This window comes from Silurus aristotelis (assembly GCF_946808225.1).
Source record: "Silurus aristotelis genome assembly, chromosome: 26".
NCBI lineage: Eukaryota > Metazoa > Chordata > Actinopteri > Siluriformes > Siluridae > Silurus > Silurus aristotelis.
The window spans coordinates 16,409,429-16,431,742 of NC_139599.1; the positions used below are offsets into that span (position 1 = coordinate 16,409,429).

At 40.2% G+C, this 22,314-nt stretch overlaps 2 protein-coding genes across 7 annotated transcripts; both read right to left on the reverse strand.

Annotated features, from left to right (window-relative positions):
* Positions 1-269: 269 nt before the first annotated feature.
* LOC310720331 (NACHT, LRR and PYD domains-containing protein 1b allele 2-like) lies at positions 270-6,422 on the reverse strand. Of its 5 annotated transcripts, none has more exons than XM_083530842.1 (12): positions 6,383-6,398; positions 5,316-5,349; positions 5,044-5,098; positions 4,774-4,842; positions 3,880-3,965; positions 3,609-3,685; positions 3,116-3,327; positions 2,448-2,680; positions 2,232-2,360; positions 1,990-2,134; positions 1,697-1,732; positions 276-882 (listed from the first exon to the last, which is right to left on the reverse strand). In XM_083530842.1, exons 3-12 carry the CDS (start codon positions 5,072-5,074, stop codon positions 608-610), a joined length of 1,293 nt encoding a protein of 430 aa, XP_083386968.1. In that variant the 5' UTR covers positions 5,075-5,098; positions 5,316-5,349; positions 6,383-6,398; the 3' UTR covers positions 276-607. The 5 variants fall into 5 exon arrangements, with proteins under 5 accessions (XP_083386970.1, XP_083386968.1, XP_083386969.1 ...); XM_083530843.1 differs by lacking the exon at positions 6,383-6,398 and adding an exon at positions 5,818-5,979; XM_083530844.1 differs by lacking the exon at positions 5,316-5,349 and having other exon boundaries at positions 270-882; positions 6,383-6,422.
* Positions 6,423-8,440: 2,018 nt separating this feature from the next.
* Positions 8,441-21,835, reverse strand: arhgap35b (Rho GTPase activating protein 35b). Of its 2 annotated transcripts, none has more exons than XM_083530782.1 (7): positions 20,969-21,835; positions 14,971-18,946; positions 14,733-14,874; positions 13,092-13,169; positions 12,753-12,884; positions 12,361-12,466; positions 8,441-11,431 (listed from the first exon to the last, which is right to left on the reverse strand). In XM_083530782.1, exons 2-7 carry the CDS (start codon positions 18,688-18,690, stop codon positions 11,074-11,076), a joined length of 4,536 nt encoding a protein of 1,511 aa, XP_083386908.1. In that variant the 5' UTR covers positions 18,691-18,946; positions 20,969-21,835; the 3' UTR covers positions 8,441-11,073. The 2 variants fall into 2 exon arrangements, with proteins under 2 accessions (XP_083386908.1, XP_083386909.1); XM_083530783.1 differs by having other exon boundaries at positions 20,785-21,768.
* Between the last annotated feature and the right edge of the window lie 479 nt (positions 21,836-22,314).

Sequence of the window (22,314 nt, forward strand, 5' to 3'; positions counted from 1 at the left end):
ATTGTAAAAGAATTGTGAATATTTAACACAAACTGTTTCTGATCAAAATCGTGATTTAAAGATGATTTGTGAATTGTTTAATAAAGTCTTGATTCAGTGAGACTGTATTCTAGATTTCTTTTATCTGCAAACTTGTGAACCAGTGTTGATCTATTTATTAATACGATTCTTCATCTGCTAAATGCTGTAAATGTAAATGTTATATAATCATGTTGAGGACTATTACCATGTTACTCTCCATCAAACAAAATGATTACAAAAGTGAACTCATTATGAACTCGTTGTTTTTAATCGCATTATAAAACATTTTACACACACAGCCATAAGCTCGCAATATTCCACAAGCCTTATGTTATATTTAATCAATCAGAATATTCAACTTACTGTATAATAAAGACACAGCAGTTGTCATTGTCAGTGTTACATATTTATAGATTTAAATAAAGTAAGACAATGAATAAGCGTAAAGAAAAACATCAACATTTCACACTTAAAAACAGGAAACCCCTCAAACCACCAACACAAAATCCAATAATGCGCCAAAGACTAGACAAAGTGTAAAATTCTGTCTAAACCAATGCGTCTTTATGAAGATGTGCATGGTCCACTAAGCCCGGCTTGATCCAGACTCCAGATCATCCACTGTGAAAGGCTGTTTCTCTTTGAGGATTTTGTAGAATTGTGCTTTTACAGCTCTTCCCCCTGAGTGGAGCGCATCATAAAGGAGTCTCATTTGCTTATAGGATGATGGTTCTACACGGATGTCATTGTACATCTCATCACTAATCATGTTCCGGCATTTTAGACCGTCTGCTATCTCTATTACTGAAGAAACTCTCTGAATGAGCTGCTCTCTGTGTTTATCCACAAAACTCTCCACATCTAAAATATAGAAGATACTCAAATCATTACATAAAACATAAACCATTCTATTCATTGTTTACAGCAATGTGACATCACATGACCTTCCAGACCTGTTCTCATTCTCCATAATTACCACGTGTAACCCTTCATTGAACCCTGTGGCTCTTGTTTTGTCTTCCCATGTTGTTATTTTTCACTCTCAGGTTTGGTTTATTTTGCTCAGCTTTCTGCTTGCTTTGTTTCTTTGATTGTTTGCACTTTGTACAATAAAAACATCCGATCTTGAAAACAGAACGAGAAACCCAAATGATGGATGAAGCAGATATATTTTGCAGTCCATGGAGCCTTTGTGGAAAGGAATTATGGGTTTTAGAAGCAACAGAGATGGGGAGTGGCTTAACACCATGTAGACATTCAGGGAGTTTTTTGTGAAAAGGCCAGCCAACCTTAATACAATCATCTCCCACCATTGTAGGATGTTGCTTAGACAATGTGCCATGCTGAGGACTTCGCTCTGCCTCCTTGTCCTGCTGAGGAAGTTTTTCTATCTTCTTGGAATAATGAAATTAGAATAAAGCTCCATCCTGTAGACTGGCATAGAGTGTAGAGTGTTGCTGCTCTCCTTAAACTTTGTTCGAACTGTAAGCTTTTCTTTGCACCAGAACTTCAAGCTGCCTAGGTTTTGCTTGAATGTTTGAGTTTTATGTAATAGAATATATGAATTTGAATAACTCCCTGCCTCATTACATGACAATATGTTCATAGAAACATTTTTATGTTTAAACGGGTTCCCAGTGAAACAAAATAGTTTTTTTTTTCCAGACAGCCTTACCTGTTGTGTCTATTCTGGCTGAGACTCTCTCTGTACCTGATGTGACAAGAGACAAAACAAAACTTGCGAGTCTGTGATTATATCAGTAACATACAGCTACAGTTCCTGGAAATGGCCCTAATCATGCATTCATCATTCATTAACCAGCAGGGATGTTTTATTCTCTGTAATCACTCCACAACTGGAGTTCCCTTCTGGGTGGAATTAACCCTTAGCCCTTACATTAAGCCCTGCCAATCTACTGATACAAGCTGCTCCTAATGATTTGTACTGACATGGTAACATTTGCTTACTTCTAAGTTTGACTGCACGAGGTTTCCACACTTCCTTTGCCTCTACATCCAAAAGGCTCAATGTGACTTTATTAACCTCAGTATCAAAGAGAATCTCAAATGTAGGATGAAAGTTGGGGCCGTAATCACGTTCAAACGTCTCTTCCTATAAAAACAGTAGATTGAAAGAACATTCCAGTCAACCATGTTTCTTTGAAAAGTTGTTAAACCTTTTGTATAAAAACATGAGCAATTTACTTCACCTCTGGTTGGCATTCAATGTTATTACAGGAGTCAGGAGTTTTACAGCAAGGTCTGTAGATTTTACCAGGTTTCAGCTTACATTTGGAGGTTGTTGTAATATATGTGTTGCTCTCATGTCTTTTCTGAACCTTCGAGGGCAAAAAATTGTGCAGTACCCAACTTTAAAATCAATAGTATAAATACCAAATCAATCTGAAGACATTGTTGCCGATTACCTCTTTAACTGGGACGTTCTCTGGCATCAGATGGATGTGTAGTTTATTTACCATTTTATCATAGAATAGTAGAACTTGAGCTAAGATGGGAGACGTTTTGAGTAACAGTGATTTTATGAGACCAAAGAGGGAGAAACTTGGAATGTTTATGATCACATGTGTGTTTGTTACATTCAGTGGCTGAATGATTTCCATGTTACCATCAGTCACGTGTGCCACGGCCAGTTTTTTATCTGTAACATATAAACAATCAGAACAAAATGATTCATTTACCCATTTTTTTAATAACGTGTAACCTACACATGGTCCCAGGGAGACTTAGGGCACAAGGCATTGGACACTCTGGAACCTTTAAGCCAGCCACAAAGACTCAAATCAGTGGACACACACATGTACACACACTTATGCACTATAATAATAATACGCTGACAGTCTTGGGACTGGGGGAGGAGCCTGACATGCTCAGTTGAAAGTTTGTTTTGGGATTCTATTTTAAAATTAGAATTCATTAAATGTTTTTTTTTCTAAAGACGTACCCAAATTTCAAAATAAAATCCTTGCTATTGGTTTCACTTGGTACGAAAATTTGACAAAGGCACTATTAAAGGCTCATTATTTAAGTTGGGTACTTTAATGTACACATTTGACTTCAGATTCATTTTACTTACGAGTCTCACAGTGTGGAAGGCTCAGGTGACGGATTGAACCTTCAAGGCAGTCAATATCATACAGAGGTCCTGCTGGATCCATTTGGCTTACTACATCCAACACATGTTTGTCCCAGGACACTATTCTGTATTTCACTACACTTTTAGCTTCCATCTCAAACACAAGGTTGGTTAACTTGCACTTAAACTGACCAGCATGAGGGCAGAGAAACCTGAAGAACAGAAAAAACTCAGGTGAGAAACACATCAGAGATCAAACATCTGTATGAATGTTAGATATAGAAATACATTATCATTAGTATACTACTACTGCAAACACTTATTGGTGGTACACATCCTGCTAATACCTGAGGTAAAAAAAAATGGGACTTGAACAAAAATACAACTGAATTAATCATTATATTGATGAAAATGTATATACAACACTAAATATTGTGGATAAACCACTATCATAATGATCAGCCATAACATTACCTCAGTAAACAGGTATTACCTGTATTCTTCGCTGTTCTTCTCCTCAGTGCACTTTTTAACTAATTCCGGAGTAAATAATTGAATGTCTGTTGGGTGCTGAACATGAAGAAAAATGTAAATAGTCACGTTAGTGTCCATTGATGGTATTAAATGAATCAAATAAAATTATGTCTCTAAAATGTAGTGCCCTTTAATTCATGCTGTGGTCAATAAAATGTTATTTTTGTGTGAAGAACAACAAAAACAAAATGACAAACTTATTATTAAACACTGCCAGATAACCTACTGACATGTTTTTTGGAGGTGGGAGCACTTTTTAATTGGAAGACGTCTATAGGGTCAGTTTTGCACATGCCTCCTTCTTTAAGCGGCAATCCTATATACACATAAAAACAACTTTTAGACAGACTTTTAACACATTACATTGTGTACAATTCTAACTGGGTGTGAAAAATCCCAATGCTTTTTCAACATTTTTGTGCTGAGTTAATAAGAGAACATCTCGAAGTATATGTAAATTTAAAGTGATGTTCACCGTCAGAGGAAAAGCAGAGACCACTGATTTTTGAGACCCAACAGTTCTTGCGCTATAGTATCCTTTCAAAACATTATGCCTACTTTGGTCTTTGACTGTTGCAGGTTTTTCGTTCGTACTTTGAACAGTAAAGACTGCAGCAGGTTTTAAGTGTGAATGAAGCATAATTCATTCAAATTGTTGATTTGTAGGGGTATTACAGGGGCCAAATTTGGCTCATCGTACTGTGGTATTAAAATTGGTGCAACCCAGGTGCAAAAGCAGAATTTTTTTGAGGTAGCTAAACCAAGAGGATAATCCATTAAATGCGTGTCAAGATGTATTTGGAGTATCTTCTTCTTTGGTTTGTTGCCATTGAGGGATTCAATATAGACTGTTTCAGCTCATATCACAAAGAAAATAGATCAGAACTTCCTGTCTAGCTCTTACTTATGTCATTCCCCAAGAGTCAGTACTTGGATCCCTGCTATTTATTAACTTTAACTTTCCAATAATACACAGATGTACCACAGCACAACTCCCAAAACACATAAGTCCAATTCTAAAAACAAAACCTTTTTTTTCTGTTTACAGTAATTTGTTGTTGGAACCTCAGCAACATCACTTTTGAGGCATCTTCCCCACCCCACTCAACACATTACTAACTCACCAGGATTGTATGGAATTGTAGTCTGAGTAGGGGCAACAATCCTAGCAGGCCGACGAACAGGAAATGCGTCTGAAAAGTAACACCACAAAAGGGTGTGTCAGGTCAAAGTGTACATCAAAAGTTTATTTCACCACAGTCATTAAACACAGCCTTAGAATTACAGCAAGAGGAAATGCATGAAGTGCAAGACTTAATCCAAACTCATACTTGTTATGTAGAATTTATTCATAATTGAATTTTTTTGATAAATCACACATGGTCAAAACTCACCAGATTTAGAATTCGAGTCCCTGGAGGACATCGTTACACCACTCCTTTTTCAGATCTACAATGAAAAACAGAAATGTACTAGTTACAACATTTGATAAGCATGGGTCTTTATTTAGGAGCATAATGATCCCAGGAGGAAGGACTCGGCTAATACCACTTTATAATGTTAGCAACTATAATGATTAATTCAATTAATTCTTTGACCATTTTGAGGTTTCCAACAATAAACCACTAGATATTAAGGTGGCTGGTGGGGAGCACAATGAACCCACCTTTGCCAAACTCATCTGGAGTTGTAGCAAACACCTTTGGGAAAATGAAATCAGGACCACAAGTTGCATGAACAGTTCTGCATTTAAGCACCAATTACTGCATACCTCAACATTGGAATTGTAATAAGTCACATTCAGACCATCACTTCAGACAATCTGTAACCTTTACAGTTTGCATACAGACTGAACAGATCCACACAGGATGCAATCAGCACTACAACACACACTGCGCTCAAACACATGGAAAACTAGGACAGCTATGATTCAGTGCTGTTTTCTGCAACTGGGTTCTGGGCTTTCGAATAGACAGACCCCAGATAGTTAGAATTGGAAATTACAAATCCAGGTCAATAATCAAACACAGGAATTCCACAGGGCTGTGTGCTGAGCCCAATGCTCTACACACTTTTCACACTCAACTTGTCTACTACCCCAATCCCTCCTTCTCACACACACACATACCACAATGCTAATAACTAATACCAACATGGACCCAACCTACCTCTGAATTGACATTGCATATCCATTTATATTTGTATATAGCTACAGTTGGAATTAATTCATAACACGACTGACCACGTTACGGTCACACAACTACAGTGTACTCTAGTTATATAGCAAATTAGGATAAAAAAAAAGAATTACATAAGGGTTGCCAGAGACTGCTGAAAAAAACAAAACAACAATTAACCTGGACCTGAGTGTAATGCCATGAATAAGTTGAAACCAGGAAAATGTGCTATCATGCCCATCAAATTCCTTTAATGACACCAGGTAAAGCTGAAGACGAAAGAAACCAGACAGAACAAACCAGTTCTATGAAGCAAGGAAGAGTTAGAAACATCAAGTGACAAGCTGGCAGGCGCAATGCAGGTGACGAGGGTTAGGGTAAATAGCCTGAATCGATTTTGACTTTAAAATAGCATTCAAATGAATAGTTTATGTAGAATAGCCATTGAAGTTGCAAAGACATTTGCTAAGGATAATGTAAACGAAAGCCTTTGAATAGAATACAAGCAGAATTTACTGTAAAATGATAAAAAAATTATAAGACAAGTCATTCCTACCTGAGTCTCTCGCTGCTGATAAGGAAATGGAAGGTGAGTTTAAGGTATTCAAATTCTTTTCTACTTCCTTTTTTCTTTACAATCAAGTGCAGCGCCATCTACTGTTTGATAGTTTATATACAACAAAAAGCCATAATGTTATATAAAGGTGACATAAATAAACACTGGACACAAAGGTGAGCATTGCTGATCTGGCATATAAGCATTAGAACCGGCCCATGAATCATTGGAAGAAGATGATCTGGTATGAAAAATCACGATTTCTATCACATTATCTGGAGGACCAGGTGTGTGTGTTGCTGACTTGTGGGAAAAAAGGGGGCATGAGGATCTGGTGGAGGCATTGTGATGCTCTGGGCTATTGGGAAAGCTTGGCTCCTGACTTTCATGTGGATGTTACTTGGACAGGCATTTCTGCAGAACAAGTACACCTCTTCATATCAAAAGTACCTGCTAACTGCAGTGGCCCTTTTCAGCAGGATAATGCTCTCTGAACAGCCACACTTTGTTCAGGAATAGTTTGAGGAACATTACAAAGAGTTCAAGTTGTTTTCTTTCAATGTGTCGAGTGTCTGTGGGTCACTTCAGTATACACAGAACTATTGTGGGGCAGGTTCTAGTGACCCAACACGTTAACTTCCATGCATTGGTATGCCGTTCAATGCATTATGTGGACAAGTCAAGGTTTCTTGAAACTTACCAGCAGGGAAATGTATGCCCATACCCACACCACTCCTGGTCTTACCTTGTAATCGACTTCATCACATCATCCATTGTATATATTGTATGCTGTATGTAAGAGGCTGAGAAGGTCTGCTGTATTTATAGTGCAAGAGCGGCCTCTAGAGGCGAATCACTGTCACTACGTGCTGTTTGTTGGGCATGCTTAATGATGCCAAGAGGACCAACTGATTTCTATGTTATTATTTGACTCTTTCTTAACTTAGAACTAGAACTGGACCACGTTATATATTTAAATCGCTTGCAGTTCTTTAACAGGACTAGGCAGGTTCCGCCATTTCAAATCTTGTAGTTATTTAAAGTGTCTTTAAATTCATTTTAGATGTCTCCACTTTTAATACATTTGGAGTGTTACCTTTTGATTCAGTTTGAATGCATGTCTTTTATTTTCCTTCACATTTATTAATTTAATAAAACTGTTAGGATGCACGCCCACCCCCACAACAGTGTGCTACATACACAATTTAGATATCTTTAGAAAAAAATAAAACAATTCATAATCCAGAGTGGTTTAAAACTGCTTTAAAAACATAAGTTATAGATGCTGAAGGGCCTTAAATTAAAAATTTCTTCATTGAACATTTTATTTCATATATAAATACATGAAATCAGTGCTGGAGCAATACAGAAAAGTTGAAAGCTGCATGTTTCATGAGTTTATATTACAAAAAATGAGATGCCTACAAATTGAGACTATGTCTGGTCCTTTTCTCCGTCCCCCTGTTTAGGAGCCGCCTGTTGGACTCAGGTGACCATCTATACAGACTGCATTCATATTAATGGCCAGGTTGCCAGACAAGCTATTATTATACAGTTATAGCCATTCATAAAAACTGCATTAATATTGATGTCTGGTCATTCAAATGGACAGGAGTGTGTCCAACAAAACACACACACACACACACACACACACACACACACACACACACACACACACACACACACACTTCAAGCATTACTCTGATTAAAAACAAATGGACAAATCTTATGAGACTGTAAAGGGAGATATATATTGTAACTCTCAGATGTAAACTGGCTCAGAATTTCCATCCACATGCAGATCACAGGGTCGCTGTTTCCCTCCATGCAAGAACATTTTCTTCATTGCTGCTTTTAGCGATCTCCAATAAAACACTTTTTACTGTGGGTTTTTGTGTTTGTTTTTGCAAACAAAACCCAGTTAACACGAGCTGGAAACAACTGTTTGTGCAGAACCGAGACCTGCATTCCACTCTTCTGCCAGGTGCGTCACAGTGCACGAGCTTCTAAAGAGTAATAATAAAAACTCACCCATGTGGGGAATAAAAATCTCCCATATATCATTAGAATCCTGCACTTTTATTGGCTACATTTTCCATTAATCACGTTTCCATAATGCTACTTGCTGGAAATAAATGGTTTGAAATGATAGGTGGAGCAGAAGAAACGTCACCACCACACCTACAGAGTGAGTGGATGCTTCTGCCTGTCTTTCACTTTGGTGGGCTCATTTGTTTTGTAACACTATATTCTAGCAGTCATATTTGTTTTTGATTAAAGTTCATTCGAAACATATTAAATTGCAACACTATTTTTTGGTTGGAGCAGAAATCCTTTACGGCAGTGGACGTGTTTGTGACTTGTTATTACAATAATTGTTTAAATACTGCATTTTTTTTAATGCATGTTGTTTATGTGTACTGCTTACACACGTTCCGCAAATACATTCGTTATGTTTTCCATTGAAAAACCGTAATCTTAAATCGATGCTTGAGGCTTAGACCTTCAGAATGATAGTTTTTCAGGGTTACTATTGTCCCTTTTCATTTAATCTATTGTTAAAGATTAACACCTGAAAACAATGGGATATCACCTGCACAGTATAATATATTTATTTCCTTCAGCACATTTTCATGATGTACTGTGTTTTTTAACTTTTAGGAAGTTCAGTAATGATTTACATTTTTTTTAGGTCGACCTCTACCTAGTATGTATACGAGGTGGTGTCAAAAAGTTTCGAGACTAACGGCGCTGTTCTGATCACGTGCATTTCCACGTCTGTCATATACAGCAAGATGGAACAAAGAGCAAACATGAAATCCAGCATGAAACTGGGCGAATATGCCAGAGACCTTTGACATATGAGTCGTTCAAGGCGTTTTTAAGAACCGTTCGCCGTCCAGAGGGGGCGCTGTATTGCCGTGCAAGGGGACTATTTTGAAGGTGACAAGTGTGTAAACGTAGATAAACAAAGCATTTCTTGTAAACAGAGCGAGTCTCGAAACGTTTTTTGATGCCGCCTCGTGAACATGAATAGATGTTGAATTCTCGCCATATCAGTATTATCGAATCCCAGTGCTTTTACTTGTAGAATTCACCTATTTAATCTCCTGGCAAACCAGAAAACATTTAGGATTTAAGACAAAATGACACCTTGTCCGTTTCAGAAAGGCTTCGTGTTATCAAAAGAGACGTCATTTACATTCTACACAAAACCAGTTAACAGAACCTTATACACCTTACGGATTGATAGAATGCGGCGAGACGAGTCGGAGGACTGGAGAACCAGGGTGACGGCACCGTGGCGTAGCTTCGAGTGCACGTGCTGCGACTCCGCTCAAAATGATAACATTAGAAGTTTGTGTCTACGTTAGTTGCAGTTTAGTCTTAATGTCACAGACATACATGGAAAATCCAGTACAGAGATGAACAAATGCTTGATGAGGATCACCGACTTTCCTCCTCTACACAGGCTACACCAAATGCAATTCAGTGTTACTCTTTTTACAAATTCAGGCCTAAATTAAAAAAACAAAACAAATCAAAGTGCTTTATATTAGTGACAAAAACAGAGGCCCTTGTGTATGCGTGTGTTTTTTTTTTTTTTTCCTCTCATATCCCATTTTTTAAGTTTAGAGGGTTCTTGACTAAAAGGTTAAAGGTTTAGAAGTTAAATGTGAAAAGTCATTAAAAGTCTCGGAGCGATCAAAACCCTGTGTGGTTCCAGATTCCTCCAATCACATCCCATTAAAAAAAAGGAGCACAGATCCACAGGAACCGATAAAAGCAAAATGGTCAAAGCTTCATACTATTACAGGGGGGGGGGGGTGTCGAGGGGATGGGAGGGGGGGGGGTTTAAAGAAGCTGAAATTTCATACATCTTGGATGTCCTTTTTTTTTCTTCTTCTTCTTTAAATCCATGCTGTCTTTTAACAAGGGATCAGGTAGATTTAATCAACACGGGAACTAAAAAAAAAAAAAAAAAAAGTCATCTTTTGCGAAAGCATGCAACGAAAGTAATTCTTTCTCTTTTTCCTCCCACATTATTTATTTATTTATTTATTTATTTATTTATTTTAACCGTAACTCAGCACTCTCTCCAAGTGTCTGTTTAACTTAATGAAAGAGTGTTTCGAATAAGTGCTTGGACGGATCTCCATTTTTAGTGCGTCTCCCTACTGGGTTTCCTTCATATGTGTCTGAAAACGAGGAAAAAAAATAAAATCAGCTACAGTCCGAGATCAGGAAAGCAGAAAAGGACGAATGGCTGGATAGAGTTAAACGAGGGAGCGAAATAATTATTATATTTTTTTTTTTAAATGGAGAGACAAGACAAGAACAGGAAAACGGCACACTCAGGACGTGAACTTGGTTTAGTCCTGGGCCCCAATGAGACTGGAGGAGTGTGTGTTTGTGTGTGTGTGTGTGCGTGCAAGTGTGTCTAAGTGTGTAGTCGGCACAGTACAGTTTCGAGTGTGTGCGGAACGGAAATCATTCACGGGTTCTCAGACGGCACCGGTTCCAGTCGCTACATGCAAATTTAAATACGCACGTTTCAGCGTGTTTATGCGCTAAGTGTATATGTAAAGACTGCAGCATATGTGAGCAGATACGAGCATTCATTAGCTTTAGTGTGTGTGTGTGTGTGTGTGTGTGTGTGTGTGTGTGTGTCTGTGTGTGTTCTCCCTGTCTCACAGTGTGTGTGTCTCTGCCGGGATAGTGAGGGGGCTCTGAGGGGGCGAGCTAGGGGGCGAATGCAGCGCCGGGCTGAAGTGGGGTGGCGGAGGGGTGCACGATGAGGCTGTGCTGGGCGAAGGGGGCAGGGCAGAGGGCGCCGGGGTGCCGTAGAGGCCTGTGGGAGACTCGATGGGAGCTTGGTTGTAGAAGAAAAAGGCGCACTGGTGGATGAACGTCTCGATGATGGTCTGGTAGGTGCGTGTGGCCGTGAGCGCGTCCATGGTGGTGAAGTCAGGACGCATCAGCGTGGGCCAGAAGCAGATGGACAGGTTCTCGCTGGTCATCAGATTGACCCTGTTCCACTGGCTAACCCTGGAAGACATGAGGAGAAGATGTGCTGTGATTTACAGTTGGGATGCTATTGAACTTCAGTTTAGGAGGAAAAGCGCTCTGTTTTAAACTTGCTTTGATTGGCGCTTAGCGGTATCTAATTACCACGAACACACGGTTCAGCATCAGTTTAACAGCAAGCAGAACATTTCAAGAGGAATAAATGAAGAAACTCCAGAACTCGAACTCGCCACATCGCACTTTTTTCGTCGTTGTGAAGAAGGTTTTGAGTTCATGATCATTGTAATAGAAATCAATCATTCTATTAATAGATCAGTGTGCTGAGAGTCACATTCGAGTCTTTTCACATAAACTGAGTCAGTTACGTGAAGAATCTTGTGATCAAAATAATTATAGGAACATTATAGTGATAATAAACCGTAGTACTTTAGATACATTTGAAGGCAAAAACTTTTGTACTTTTACTCAAGTGAACGTTTAAAGGGACACTTTTACTCGAGTCACATTCTGGTGCATCTCTACTGTAACTCAACTACATGATTTGGAAACTCATTGCTTGTACAGCATCTATACCTAATATAAATTATAACTAAGTTGATATATAATATATAAGTAACTGCAACCCAGCGATTTTCCTGTTGGATCAATAAAGTATTCCGATTTTAAATAAAGAAATAAATAAAAATTAAAAAATTGTGCTCAATTCTTTGTTGAGACTTGCAGCACGGTTTTAAAATTATCTTGAACCTTATTATCTTCACTAGTGGTTTCTATTACTGTCACTCTTAACAATTTTAATTCTATACAATTCTATACAAAACAATTAAAAGCCAATTAATATATATATATATATATACATATCTCCTGTATGATATATAGCGAAATAATCTATACATTTCTAAGTAATCATTCAGTGAAGACAGAAGCTTTAACAGCTCAGAGGAACTGACTTGTTCAGGTGGCCCATGACATGTTTGAAAACTTCATAATTCTCTCGAGGAAATCTCCTCAGCACATCCTTCATGGTTTGGAGTCTCTGCTCTCGGTCATTTATCTCTGCAGAACACACAAGACATCATTCGAATCAGCTCATCTCCGGATCGGAAATCATTATAATTGACTGTAAAGGAAAATTCTAGATTTTTTTATTCTTACTGTTTGTGATCATCACCAGATACAAATTTGGTGGTGTACAATAAAAAAAAAGCCCTAGTTGCGTTATTCGCGTTGTTATTATTTGGGATTCCCCATGAGTCCTGATTACTCATACAACAGACTTGTGGCGATAATATTGTATTTTTTTATACAACTTGGACTTGGAGAAAAGGTTTTAAAATCTTACTGAAAGCTTCCACCAGCTCTACTTGTAGACTGTATGGGACCAACGGATCAGGCAGCTCAGAGAAAAAGCTCTTTAAAGCTCCAGCTACTGTGTTCACTGGAAAGTCCTTCTCTACCAGGTCCAAACCATGGTCTGTGGAGGGGAAGAGGAAAAAAAGTTCAAAACAAACGAAAACATGAGTGCAATAAAACCAGACAGGCTTGATGCACGTTCAGAAGTGGACTGAAATAATCTTCAAACCGAAAATGTATGAAGGCGAAATAAATGTGGTGTTAACCGGCTTGCATGTGAGCACCACCTCACCAAACAACTCTAACAGACATGTGGGAATAGATTGACCTTGCTCAAACTGTCGCTGCATGCTCTCCATCTCTGACTTGTTTCCACTCACTCTGTATAAACCCTCTGTGGTTATTCCTGAAACAGAGAAACATTTCTTCAGTCTCAGGCTTTTAGATCACAGCGTTATATAGAAAATCATCGCGTTTTATGTACCGCTTCGAGAATTTCTCATAAAACTAGAAATTCCTGACAATTCTGCATGTCGAGGAAGTGAATAAATAAATTAGTTTTTGAATAAATAACTGTCATTTGCTCGTTTTTTTCAATGCAGACGTTTGGTAAGGTTTTCTGAAATCATTAGAACAGTTAAGTACAACATACCTTTATTAAATATTAATTGTAAAACACACACAAATATACATACCTGTTTTACCCAAATGACATCTAACAAATGTATACCGTATTTTCCGGACTATAAGCTGCTACTTTTTTCCCACGCTTTGAATTCATGGATTTTTCCTTGGTTTTTCCCAGTTCCACAAACTTCAAGCCAAAAAACTGAACCCCATAACATTAGACCAATTAAATTGCTGAACAGGTTCAGGTGAAGCAATGAAACTCTTGATATTCAATCAGATGCGCTCCCACTGAATCGGGCCGCACCACATCATAAATATGGATGATGTTCCTCTCACTTTTGACCTGCCGCTCACTCGGACTGTCTACAGGAAATGTGAATCATTCGTCACGCTGAAAACAACCGGGCATTAAAAAAACACACCTTACCTGTGTTCTGAGCTGCACGGCATCGAGAGAAAAGCTTCACCGATGGTGATTTTTAAACGCACGACGACGCCAGAAGATAAACTCCCGAGAGAAATAGTTGTGAAAGGAAGGAGGAAGACGGTGAACAATGACCTTCTTGGTAGGCTACTGTTTAGATACAAGCCGTGTAACAGACACTGTCTTTCATTAAAGCCTGTGTAAAGTTCATTAGTTTCACTGTAGACATGCGGCTTATAGACAGGTGCGGCGTATTTATGTTCAAAATAAACATCTTTGTAAAATTCAGTGGGTGCGGCTTATATAAGGGTGCGCTTAATAGTCCGGAAATTACGGTAATATATATATTTTACACACACAAAAATATATCTAGTCAAAAGAAACCATTTACCAGAGAATATGTGCTTTTTCTATATAAAATTAAACGTAAATGTCAACTATGTATTTAAAATATAAACTTTTAGCAGAAGTATGTGCAGAGTGGAAGACAGAAAAAGAAAAAAGGAAGTAAGTACTGCAACTACTTTTACTCAACAGCAGCAACTTTCCAGTCTGATGAATATTTGCCAGAAAGGCAACACTACCGACCTCCAGATCAGTGACTCAAATCTTCTCAAGTTCAGTCTCAGTGCACACAGCATTATGTAGTGACTCAACTTGTCTTGATGCAAAGACTATACAAAAATAGACTGTATGGCTGCAGGTTTGCAGACACGCTGACCATAACACCCAAATATGCTTTTTGAATATGCTGATGTCGTAGGGCACTAGAGCATTAGTGAGATCAGGGACTGATGTTGGATGAGGGTACTGGGGAACACCTACTGTGCCTCAGTACCCCACACCCAACATCAGTCTAACTAAGAACAAAAAGGATTACAAGAAGGATTGCATATAAGGAAAATGCAGTGTTACCTGTGGCCTCAATGAAGCGGATACATTTGTCGATGAACAATGGGATGGGTCTGTCGGGTGACACAACATTAACTAATGGTACCCCAAAGTAAGTGCTCTCCAGAGGTTTGGAGATAGAGTGTCGAGGCTTTAGTCTGGTTTTCTGTTGAAAGTGAGTATAAAGAGACACTTGAGTACATTACAGCATCTAGAATACAAAAAAAATAAAAATAAAATAAGAAGCATGTATTGTAATTACTTTGCCTGGTCGACGAAGGCTCCTCAAAATGTTCCTTTTCTTATCATCCCCCTCCTCGATCAGCGATTCTCCTTTCAAAACCGCCACGTCATCCTCCTTTGTTTTTGGAAGACCACCAAACTCATCATCACTGCCGATGGAAAAACTGGTGCGGAAGCTGCTGAACTTGCCTAGGCGCTTGGATCGATCTCGGTACAATCGTGGTTTTACTCCTGCAGACGAGAACTTCCTGTGTCGCTCCAAAGAGCTGCCATCCCCTTCGCTATCCGAGCCATTCACACCTCCGTTAGAGTGCATTCTGTTGGAGTTTCGTATGGTAATGATTTTACCTTGCGTGCTGTCGTGGGGCACCGAGTATATGTTCTCCTCATGGCTGGTTCGAGGCTTGGAAACAGCATCTATCGGCTCGGCATAGTCAGACGGATCGTATACTCCATCCCCGCAGGGAGGCCAGGTGACGTTGGAGGTAAGAGACCGCCGATGGCTAGTGTCCATGTAGGGGTTGAAGTTGTGCTTTCTGATATCAAAAGTGACACTTGGTTTGGGTCTCGTATGTAAAGGGACTTTGTTGTTCAACTTGTTTTCGAATGAACTGAGTTCAGAGATGACAGAGAACGTGTCACCCGAGTCCAAGTCAGGGAGCTTGAAGCCGCTATGAGAGGTGAGGGTGCTATCGAAGTAAGGCGGAGAAGCTTCCATGTCCTCCTCGTAATCTAACAGCATAGTTACAGGGCTAGGCGACCCACAATAGGGTGAATACACATTCTCGTTTGTGCTACAGGCCTCTCCTGCATTATCGTATACATGAGTTGCCTCAACAAGAGACTTCTTCTCTGCTACTTCCATAAAAAACGATTGTAAAAGGTCTATTCTGTGCAGTCCTCCCACAACTCCACCTGGTCCACAGACCACACTGGCAAACCGACCCTCGATTTCATGGGCCAGTTCTTCACCCTGGACCAATAGCTCTCGAGCAGATTCCGAGTCAGTAAGTTCTGTCTCTGTTTCTCCCACAGCTAGGAGCTGGACAGGAACAATGTCCGGAACCTCACAGAGTAAGGCACACAAGGTTTCCAACGAGGCTTTGCGGCGAGCAGAGTAAACACCGACGTACCCATGTACAAGCCGACTCTTGCGCATGGTAAAAGCAGCATGATATGACAGCAGGGACAGCTCTATCGTTAGCCTGTTGTCCCCAATCGTCTGCTCGAGCACCACTGAGTTACCACTGGAATTGGTTGGCCTGCAATGCCGAGGCAGTAAAAAGGGTGAGAGGAGTTGGTCTACATCATAGGAATCTCCGCACATAAGACACATGACAATACGTAAGTCTGCCTCTGGATTCTGATCCTGCTGCATGTCTCTGACACTGGGAGGTAAAGGGGGTGAAGACGGGGAACCGCTACGATACATAGCATTCCTTCTTGTGTCTAGCAAACCCTTTAATACTTGGTTTATCTGTTTCTCGTTCACATTCCGCCCATAGCCCGAGCCAGGGGATGCCGGCTCCAAAAATTCACACTGCAGTTTCATGGCTACCTGCTGACCCTGTGCGATTAGGAGTTGGGCCGTCTCCCCACCAAGGTCACTCAAAGCTCCTACACCTCTCTTAGTGACTAACAAGAGCGACAAAGGAAGCTGAGCTATGTGGTTTTCCCTTCTGCTGAGTGTGGACTCGCGCAACTTCTCGATACTTTCTAAAACATAAGACAAGGATTCCTTGGAATTGTACAAACACAGGCACCCATGAGGGGTAAATGTAGCGGTATGGAAAGAGTTAACAGGAAGCCTAACATTACCCTCAATAGGCCTGAGTATTAGCTCATATATTTTGCCTTCTAGCACGTAATAGTCGTCGTTAGCACACATCGCCCGAATCTCGTTAGCCAACTCTCTCGCTAAACCATCTTTGCCAAGAATCACTAGGTTAATCCTTTCTGCTTTGCTTTCGTGCATTTGAGACTTTCCGAAGGAAGGATAGCGCATAGGGAAGCACGAGGCTAATATTTGCTCAATCTTGTTGTCAATGCAGTACGGGCAACTCGGGCAAGTGTCCTTGGTTGGGTGGTAAACAAAATGGATGTGCTTTAATACTAAGGCATCTCGTTCTGCCTGCAGTTTCTGTAATGCCTTGAAGCGTTGCTCTTCTCCCAGTGCTTCCTGAATTGCGCCCATCTTTTCTTTACTCGGTTTAGCATCTACTTCAAGCTCATAGAAAAGCTCGGAGTACTCTAGCAAAAGTTCTTGGAAATCCTCTTTCGCCCGGTCTATGATCACCTTTTGGTGCCTGTTATAGATGTCCAAATATTCCGGCTCCTCCAACCACTGATAAAAGTCTTCGTTCATTATGAAGCTCCGGGCCTCTTCCCATGGCTTACCAGGGGTGACAAAAGGTGAGGAAGCCAGCTTCATCTTGAATTCGTGCCGCATCTCCGCACGCTTGCACTCGTTACGCAAATGCTCGAGATGTGCATCGAATATGATTTCTGCAGCTGTGGTATCCAACACATCAAAGGGTATACGTTCGTCTTCCATATTGTCAAGGTGTGGGGTGTCCTCCCATGGTGCATCCTCAAGCACCACAAACCAATGGTCAAAGTCCTTTTTGGACTCAAGTACTTTCTGAACCCCAGCCCAGCTTAAATGTTCAATTTCAGCCAGTTCTGACACTAAGGAACCCAAGGCCAGTCGGAGAGCATTTAAATATGCCTTACGGCGTCTCTCAATGTGCTCCTGTTTGAGTCGGTGAACATGCTGCTGAAAAAGCTTTTTTGCTTTAGCTGTACCTTCTAAAAACACATATTCCTTGTATTCAGGTGCTGGCTGCATACGGCGGCTTATGATGGGCCACGTCTCACTGTGACTCTTAACCATGTGGTTCACTAACCATTCATACCGGTCCTTTGCAGTCGCAATTATTTGACTTTGATGTTTTAAAGCCTCAAAATAAGGGATTATCTTATGCTTGCCCCTTCCCTTATCGATGAGCTGAATCAGGGTAAGGAAAGCCAAGTCCACATTAACATTGGATCGAGCCGACGTCTCGACAACTTGCAAGTTCTTTTTGTTGATGGCGAACGTATGCGAATCCTTGATGTATCGCTCAACTCCTTCATCGCATTTCGTGAGAACCAGCACAACGGGCTTTTTAGTTTTACCTAGATGATTATACAGGTTGGTAACAAACTTCATTTGATCGTCGAAGCTACGGTTCATCCCTCGACTTACATCAACGCAGAGTAAAAATCCGTCGACCTGCAGCTTTCCCTCGGGCATTTGTTTTTGCTCAAAGTCCTGTTCCAGGCCCAACTGGTCTGTACAAAAGTACATGAGTTTTTCCGCAGAGGCCAGTTTGGTGGAGGCAGCTCTTTTGATGTAAGGCTGTAAAGCTGTGCTACGATGTGGCTGAAATGTCTGGTCATCAATAAACTCAGTCTGCTCCACGACATGCATCCGACACTCGCTGCCATCCTCCAATACTCGCTCCACCTCCCCCCAGAACAGGAAATGGTCATTGTTGACAACTCGGCCACCAAAATCACTGGTACTCAAAACAGATGTGTGATCGAGGTGAAAGTCATCGGCACTCGAGCGGACGAAGCGATTACAAAGGCAAGACTTGCCGACTCCACATGGGCCCTTCTCTTTCTCAGTGCCTGACAGACCAACTACAACCAGGTTGTAGGTAGGCACCCGGGAATCTTGCTTTTTAGCCATCATCGTTTGCAGGCACTCATCTTGCCATGCAGTAAGGGGTAACACAGGCTTCACTCGTGGACGTGTTTATAAGCACAAATTTATTCGATCATCTCTGCTGCACAGTGTTTTCTCTGGCTTCAAAGCAGACCAATATTGACAGTGTGTTTCTTGCCCATATTCAAGAACCTAGGATACAGAAGCAACCTTGATAACCGTGTGGGCGTGGCTTGATCGCAAATATCAGGGTTTTCAGAGCTGCTCTTTACAGATGTCCATTCTGAAAGAGAGAAAAGAAAGAAAACTAAATTCACCTTGTTTTCCAAAATTAACAAAAAACAAAAGATTAACTAAGCGACTGGTTTGACAGGAACCTGCCTAGCTGACTTTTCCCATCAACCTTGAGCAATCATCTCATTATATCAATTCGAACAACTGTGAGAAATTTAGGCCTTACAGGCACTACCTAACCACACCAAAACGCTGTTCCTTCTTTATATATTTATACCCAGTGATCTCAGGCAGGATTTAACCAAAAAGTGAAAGAGTATGCAAAAAAGTGTGCAATGCAACATCGAAAATAACCGTACATAACGCACAGTCAGCTATAAAAACAGCAGAACTGCACAGATGGACAATGTAAGTCTGGAACACTGTTTCTCAATCATGACCCGTGAGGTCGCCCAGTACTGCTTAGCCTGTTGGAGGTTTTTTTTAAGCTAATCAGATCATTTACTCTTAAAGCGATGACACCACAAGGACTGGTCCAGTGTAAAAAAACCAGAGCAATTGAATAACCATAATATACATATACATACACACCACTTTTTTAAGTAATAAGTCATGCATTCCTGCTGGGAAAATCCAGACGAGATAGAAATAGATAGCTCTAAATATTTTTATATATATATATATATATAACGCCTATCAGTTTCCTAGAATCCAGTTTCACGTCCAGGATGCATTCGATGGATCATTACATGAAAAATTATATCTTTGCAAACTATTTGCAGTTGAATCGAAGCATCCATGGACTTTGGATTACAGCAGATGGAAATTTCATACGTCCATTAGATTCTTTTACAAGGAAAAAGTTACACGAGGTCTCCTATGAATAAGAGTTAGGGTTAGAACAATTTCTGAAATAACAAAACTACAGCCCTGAGCAACTAATGAATATGAGCATCACTGATTTCAACGCATGATGGAAAATACCAACGTATTTTCAACTGGTTGATCGTAACAGTGTAACTAATATCCTGTGCTCGTGGAGCAACTTTCACTGAAGTTCACAAGAACAAGAAATTTAGTTGTTGTTTTGTTTTGTTTTTTGTCCGTCCTGAAGGTTTAATTTCCTTGCGGTCGGAGTTTCGGTTCTCCTTCTAGGTCGCAAAAATAGCTTTCGCAGACATTTACACGCCACTGCTTGTCGAATGCACGGATGGTGTGTCCGCAGCTCTGCAAATCACAAACCAAATATAGCAGTAACAGTAACACAACTTTAATAACACAAATAATAATAATAATAATAATAATAATAATAATAATAATAATAATGCTATACAAGCCATGTCTACTTTTACCATGTGGTTCCTCAGAGAAAATTGTCAGTAGCAGGACTGTAAATATTATATATTATATTGTATATATTATATATTATATTGTATATATTATATATTATATTGTATATTATATATTATATTATATATATATGGCTGGAAGAAGTGGCATCTGTGAACCTCTGAAAGAAAATTTTAATAAATAAATCCCCAAAATGTATAATTTATGCACTTATAAACAACTAACAGTCTTAGGAATATTTTACGACAAAAAAATAAGAAAATAAACACGTATTTTGTGGTATTTATTCCCATGTTCCTGTTTTGTCATAGGCTAATGCATGGGCTGTGAACAATCACTGTATGCTAGCATGCTAGTTCTGTGTCTGACTCTCTTTTTTTCTTCACTAAAATTAATATTAAATATATATTAATCAAGGCAGATATTCAAGGTTTACTCGTACAGGATTTAATGTCGTGTGTTAAAGAAAACTGGAAGAAAGAAAGCAAAAGAGAGAGAGAGAGAAGGAAAAAACCGGAGACACCCGGAGTGACACACCTTCAGCCCCCATTCAGTCTGAGTGTCCGGGAAAAAGCTCCATCACAACAATTTCCAGCCTCTTTTCTTTCTTTCACAGCTTCTTTTTCTTATTGTGCGCAGTTTATACAAACACATTGATATAAATACCGTCATTAAGTCATTTCAGTGGGTTTAGATGTGATATTTGATATAAAATAAATACCATTATTTCGCCCGTATCCGCTCTTCGTGCTGCTCCAGGCCGCTTTTATTTCTCTAATAAATTCTTCACACTTTTAATACTATAAATCTGTTCTTTTTCGGGGGTATAAACCGTATCAAATGTGATTCATGGATATTAAATGAAATGGGAAATATTATAAATATATTTCGTGTTTAGATTTCCGGCTGGAGAAAAAAAAAAAAAAAAGAAAGAAAAATCCATGAAGGGTGAACCCGGATTGAGGATTAATGCTGAAAAAGAAAAAGAGGAAGAAGGGATATAAATGTAGAAACGGATATAAATCCTCGGCTCGGACGCGTCCTCAGGCTGGCCCACGTTTCTCCTGATGGATCATGAGGATGTGCTCCTTTGTTGTTGTAGCTGTAATAAATATGCGCCGAGGCTCCATCCTATGCGGCGCGGGGGCGAGCAGGCGCGCGCGCGCCCGTCGTCGGTATCGGCGTCGGCCCTTCTGCTGCTACTGTCGGCATGACATCCCGATTAATCCCGGGGACATGAAGACGGAGAGACAGAAAGAGAGAGAATCTCCGTGCGAAAAAACGACCGCGGAAAAATCCTAAAAAAAAAAAAAAAAAGCCCGTAGGGAAACGTGCGGCAGCGTGGCGTGAACGAGCGCAGGGGTGCGCGCGCGCGAGCGTGTGTGTGTGCGTGAGTGCGCGCGCAAGTGGGTGGGTTGGTGGGTGAAAGTGGGATTTTCTTGCTTTCGCGGTAATGGCGGCCCTCCACCGGATCCGCTCTCCTCCTCTCCACTCCTCCTCTCCCTCCCTCTTCCTCCTTCTTTCACACGCAGAGCTACAGACAGACTCGCCCTGTGGCGCAGGAACAACACTTCAATCCAGCAACACACACACACACACACACACACACACACACGGAGTTGTGTGGCGTAAAGTACTTCGAAGTATCGGTTCTTCTCTTTTTTTTGGCACATGGGTTACGTGTTTGATTTCCACAGGTTCCAATCACAGTTACACCAGAACATCTATCTATCTATCTATCTATCTATCTATCTATCTATCTATCTATCTATCTATCTATCTATCTATCTATCTATCTATCTATCTATCTATCTGTCTGTCTGTCTGTCTGTCTGTCTGATTGTCTGATTGTCTGTCTATCTACTGTCTGTCTGTCTGTCTGTCTGTCTGTCTGTCTGTCTGATTGTCTGATTGTCTGTCTATCTACTGTCTGTCTGTCTGTCTGTCTGTCTGTCTGATTGTCTGATTGTCTGTCTATCTACTGTCTGTCTGTCTGTCTGTCTGTCTGTCTGTCTGTCTGTCTGTCTGTCTGTCTCACTCTAACACCAGCTTGTGCACTAGTTACCA